At 34.4% G+C, this 5,000-nt stretch overlaps 1 protein-coding gene across 1 annotated transcript in view; it reads right to left on the bottom strand.

Annotated features, from left to right (window-relative positions):
- Nucleotides 1-1,307: 1,307 nt before the first annotated feature.
- LOC122261580 (neuroguidin) overlaps nucleotides 1,308-5,000 on the bottom strand; it is a 10,536-nt gene continuing 6,843 nt past the window's right edge. The window contains exons 4-8 of the mRNA XM_043029288.2: nucleotides 3,863-3,948; nucleotides 3,391-3,568; nucleotides 2,208-2,373; nucleotides 1,675-1,886; nucleotides 1,308-1,406 (exon numbers count right to left, since the gene is read on the bottom strand). Of these exons, the coding sequence (XP_042885222.2) occupies nucleotides 1,384-1,406; nucleotides 1,675-1,886; nucleotides 2,208-2,373; nucleotides 3,391-3,568; nucleotides 3,863-3,948 (665 nt within the window). The 3' untranslated portion in view covers nucleotides 1,308-1,383. The remainder of the gene's footprint in view (nucleotides 1,407-1,674; nucleotides 1,887-2,207; nucleotides 2,374-3,390; nucleotides 3,569-3,862; nucleotides 3,949-5,000) is intronic.

The raw sequence follows: 5,000 nt of genomic DNA, 5'->3' as shown, positions 1-5,000 counted from the left end.
ATATATGTATGTATGTATACGTGTATTCATATACGTATGTATGTATACATGTATGTATGTATGTATGTGTGTGTGTGTGTGTGTGTGTGTGTGTGTGTGTGTGTGTGTGTGTGTGTGTGTGTGTGTGTGTGTGTGTGTGTGTGTGTGTGTGTGTGTGTGTGTGTGTGTGTGTGTGTGTGCGTGTCGTTACAGACAGACAAATAGATGGCTTGATGGATAGAGAGTCTGATACATAATGTAGGGAACACTCCATTGTTATCTTCTTGTTTGACCTTTTCAAAAAGTGGTAACTAGAGATGAATAACATTTTTTCTTTTTTTTCATATTTGTTTCTTTACTTTTTGCTTGTTTGTTCTTTGTTGGTTCCTTTTATTTTTGAGGGGTACTGTATGATTATGGATTCTATTTTATCTCAGGATACTTGAATATCAATCTGCATGACATATCATGGCATATTGGGATGAACCAAGACACAAAAAAAAATGAAGCATCATGAACACCCATCATGGATCTTATACTAGATGCAGCTTTCATATATACCAAGTAAACCTATGAAAATGTCGGGACTGCTAATGAAAAATTTGCTTAGTATAGTTAGGTCAAGCTTTTCCAAGATATTTTTTTTTTGTTCCCTAGAACTTAAGAATTCTACATGGTTATGGTCTTGTATTTGCTACAATATCTACTATATTCCTATACTGTATGTTGTTGATTGAATTCAGCACATGTTTATGAGTAAAAGGGCACTTACAACTAACTACTCACCCAGGATGAACAATCATTCTAAAACATTCAACCATTTTATCAGTACAAGAAAAAATATAAAAAAACTGAGTGTCATGTTCCTTGAGAATCCTTAGCATATCCTAATGTTATTGGTATGACTGGTAGCTTTTTTAAGGTTACTCTGTACTATATTTATTCTAATTGGTTGCACTATATTCATGGCACACTTTCCTACATAGGGATCACATTAAAAAAAAAATCACAAATGTACTTTAGTGGTTGTAAGCATATCTTTGCCATCATGCATATTAGATATGCCTCAGGAACATTCCCTCTGCATAAGAAAAAGTTACCATTTGCAACATTCTAACTCATGAATGCATCTGGATTTATCAATTCATGTACAAGTATATTCACAAACTCAGGCATCACAAAATTAAAGGAGCAACTATTGATTATTTAGTTTATAGTTTTCACATAATAAAGTCAGTTCCTTCATAGTTTGATATTGCATACAGGTAACATTGGAACATCCTTTTTAAAGGTCTAATAATTATATGATGGAAGATTAAAAGTACATATTAATACAAATAATATTTATGTGTATGTTACATTTCACATATGAAACAACAATGTTATATATAAACATTCTAGGATCTAATGTTTTCTTTTCTTGCCACCTGAAAAAAAAAGAAAGGAACATTATCAACTAAGTTTATGACCTGCAAATCTAAACAAATATTTACAATGCAAAACATATTCACACACACAGCAAGTATCCCCCCCAACTACAAACCTACACTGAATGAGGAAAATGAAGCGCCCCATCTATGATAAGGGGCTGAGGATAAAGTGTAAGAAAAAACACAAATGTTGGTCACACAATAATCCTGTACTGCAAGATGAAAGAGAAATCAGAAGCCCACTACTACTAAATGCCCCACTCACCTTTTTTCCCCTTGCCTTTTTTACCCTTTAGACCCTTTGCTGTCTTCCGTTTTTTGGCAGGTGGGTTTCCTGGCTCGTAGCCGTCATGAAGGGCATCCAGGCTGTTGAAGCCAAGGACCTCCGAGCTCATTGTGCCCACTGTGGTCATCTCGTTCATGGCTGCGCGTTCTCGCTTTGTCAGGGACTTTCTTATCATGTTATCTTCTTCATATCTGTAGAACAAAAGGGGATGAAGTTTCCAAATGAGTAATACTGCATTTCTCTAGCATCAAAGAATATCATCATATAAGGAAATCATAAATAAATAAATAACCAATGCTCTCATCTCATTTACTGACTTCAGGAGGAAAAATGGGTAAAAAGTATCAGGAGGAAGTATCTAAATAGTTATTAAATATGATTAAACTAACATTAATTGCACTGCATAACATGAAAAATTATAAAAATGTGAAATGCAAATTAATTTTTTCCCAACTGAAAGATTCTCATCTCCTATCCCTAACAATAAATGGAAGGGGTCTATAAAATCTTACGCTTCAAGCGCCTTGCGATGCTTAATGGCTTTCTGTTTCAGGACATCCATGTTATAGACAACTTCAGGGTCATCTGTGAACTGATACAGGGTTTCCCGCAGCATGTTGGAGTTAAGGGTGCGACGCCGCGCCTTCTCCTTCTGTTTCTCTTGGTTGTTTTCCTCCTCTGGAAAGTGTTAAATAATGATTGATTAATAACCTTTCCTTTCAAAGGTGAATGGGGTTACATACAGATAAATTAACCCCTAAAGGACTTGAGTATTAAATTTAGTCATGCTTAGGTGAGAACATACACAATATTGTACCAATATTCCACAGGAAGCCAGATAATAATAATAATGTTTTCAAGTCTCCTAGTGTAGATTTTGGCCCATTTCTCTAAATCATGGAACATGAATTTCACTTTGACTGAAGTAAAAGAAAGTTGTTTTTTCCATGTATGTATATACATATATATTTTCATACATATATACACAACAACATACATATACATATATAAGGTCTGATATAATTTTTAAAATCTGCTTTACACAATAAAACTAAACCCATAATTGTTAAACTGAGGGAACTTTAATGCCCCTAAATGTAGGCCAATGGCCCTTTACACACTTAGCTAATCAATCTTCCCAATGCATGGAAAAATTTCTGAAGGGCACGTTAGATAATTTGCAGTGCTACACTAAACAATGCATCATATTGTTTTAGTACAATAACAGAAGTGCCAAGTGTTTCTTAAATACACCAGACATTTAGACCATGTGTGCTCAGCCTCACCCTAGGAGTTAGACATAAAAGACACACATCAACAGACAGATAGACAGACAGACAGACAGACAGACAGACAGACAGACAGACAGACACACACACACACATGCACACACACACACACACACATACTCTCACACTCTCACTTCCCACTCTCTCTCTCTCTCACTCTCACTCACCCTTACCTTCACCCTCATCCTCACCCTCACACAAAATGACATCACAAATTTTAGTGATATACAGGAGCAACTATGCAATATGGGACCCAATCAGTTTTTCCTGAGAGGAAAAAGTTGGCTTGGAGCCCAAAAAAATTTACAACTATCGTAATTAGGCAAAAGACATATACAAAGTGTTGGTTGGCTCTACATGCATAATTGCTCATCACTCAAAGCTCTGTCAAAAATAATGAGATTACCATAAGGAGTCTGAGTAATTTTGGGAATTTTGTATGTCTTGTCCTCCTCCTCGGATGCCTTCTTCTTAGCATTAGTTTTTTCTTCTTCTTCTTCTTCATCTGAAGAAGATCCAATGTTGTCAAGATTCCCTTTTAATCTGGTTGGGTCATCTTCACTGAGGACGCCTTCTGTTGCTATCTGTTTATGGATGACGTGAAAAGATAAATAGAACTTTCTCTAGTAGTTTTTTTTTCTGTAACATTTATCTGACTGTTTGTGACAGCAATTCCAAAAAGGAGTGTGGTATCTCACAGCCCAAAGGATTGACCCTCAAAGGAAGGCACTGTCCTAGTCTTTACAAAACCAATTCCCTAAACAATATTTCAGAAATAATCAAGAGCTACATCTATATCTGCTATTCTGCATATATATACTTCCTAGCATTACTACAAAATATCTCCTGTATTTGCCTGCATAAAAAAAAAAACTTACCTTCAAAAATTTATCAATCTGGTATTTTAGTTTGTCTTCAAGAGGGCGTATTCTTTCTAAAACAACTCTTAATTCAACCAAACGGTCTGAAAGAAAAGGTAGGTGAGTGTTTGAACCAAGAATATAACAATAAAAAAAATGGGTTTAACAGACTAAAAATAATAAAAAATGAGCAACAAGAAAAAAATGACCAACATTAAAGTTCCTTTCCAGTTGCATAGATATTTTGCCATATATTTCAATTTGCAATTAATACAATAATAAAATACACTAACAAGAAAATAAGTTAATTTTCAATTTTTCTTATTTTCAAGAATTTCTTATTTCATATTTCATATGTTAATTTTCAGAATTCATAAATATGTAAATCTTATGATGATGAAAAGTAACATAACAACCTCCAACCTTAATTCCTGATCTTCTAAAATTTCATTTTGGACTTTAAGTAATGGAGGACTTAAAATTCCTTCGTTCACAAAAGCTCAGGAACAATTAGCTTTTTTATCGAAAATGAAGAATTGTTCTTAAATGTTTTTTTCTGCACTGTCTTTAAGCCACTCAGTTCACCAGCACACAACAAAACATAATGAACATATGGATAAGAAGGAATACTACCACAAACCAACCCCCTTTACTACATCAAAAACCTAAACAAAAAAAACAAAAAAATGCTGAAGAATAATACCCACCACAGACAAAAACCCCTTTACTGCATCAAAATCCTAAGAATGCAATGTCAAAGTTGCTAATCAACAGACCAAAACTACCAAGATCATTTCCTCATGATGATCACATGTGCTGAGACAACTATAGTAATAAGCTTATCAATATCACTGCCAGAGATCCTCACTTCAATATCCTCATCAAAGACCTTAACAGAACAAGAACATGCATGGACATAGGTTACAAAGGAAATTAAGAGCTAGAAAGATGAAGAATAGTAAACTTGACAAAATAGATTTAAAACTTTTAATAACTATGCTAAACTTCAAGAGTCAAGACAGATACTCTCCAAGTGGAAAAAAGTGAATCATCAAAAAGCAACAAAATTTAATAAATGAATAAGCACTTGGGAAAGACCTGATCAGACTTATAACAACCTGTAATGCTACTACTCCCAAAGGCTTGTGCTAGCATC

The sequence above is a fragment of the Penaeus japonicus genome, unplaced genomic scaffold (genome assembly GCF_977035675.1).
Source record: "Penaeus japonicus unplaced genomic scaffold, GWHDUDI00000001_assembly GWHDUDI00000024, whole genome shotgun sequence".
NCBI classification, from domain to species: Eukaryota; Metazoa; Arthropoda; class Malacostraca; order Decapoda; family Penaeidae; genus Penaeus; species Penaeus japonicus.
The sequence above is the reverse complement of the archived record's forward strand: the minus strand, read 5'-3'. Positions and strand labels throughout refer to the sequence as shown.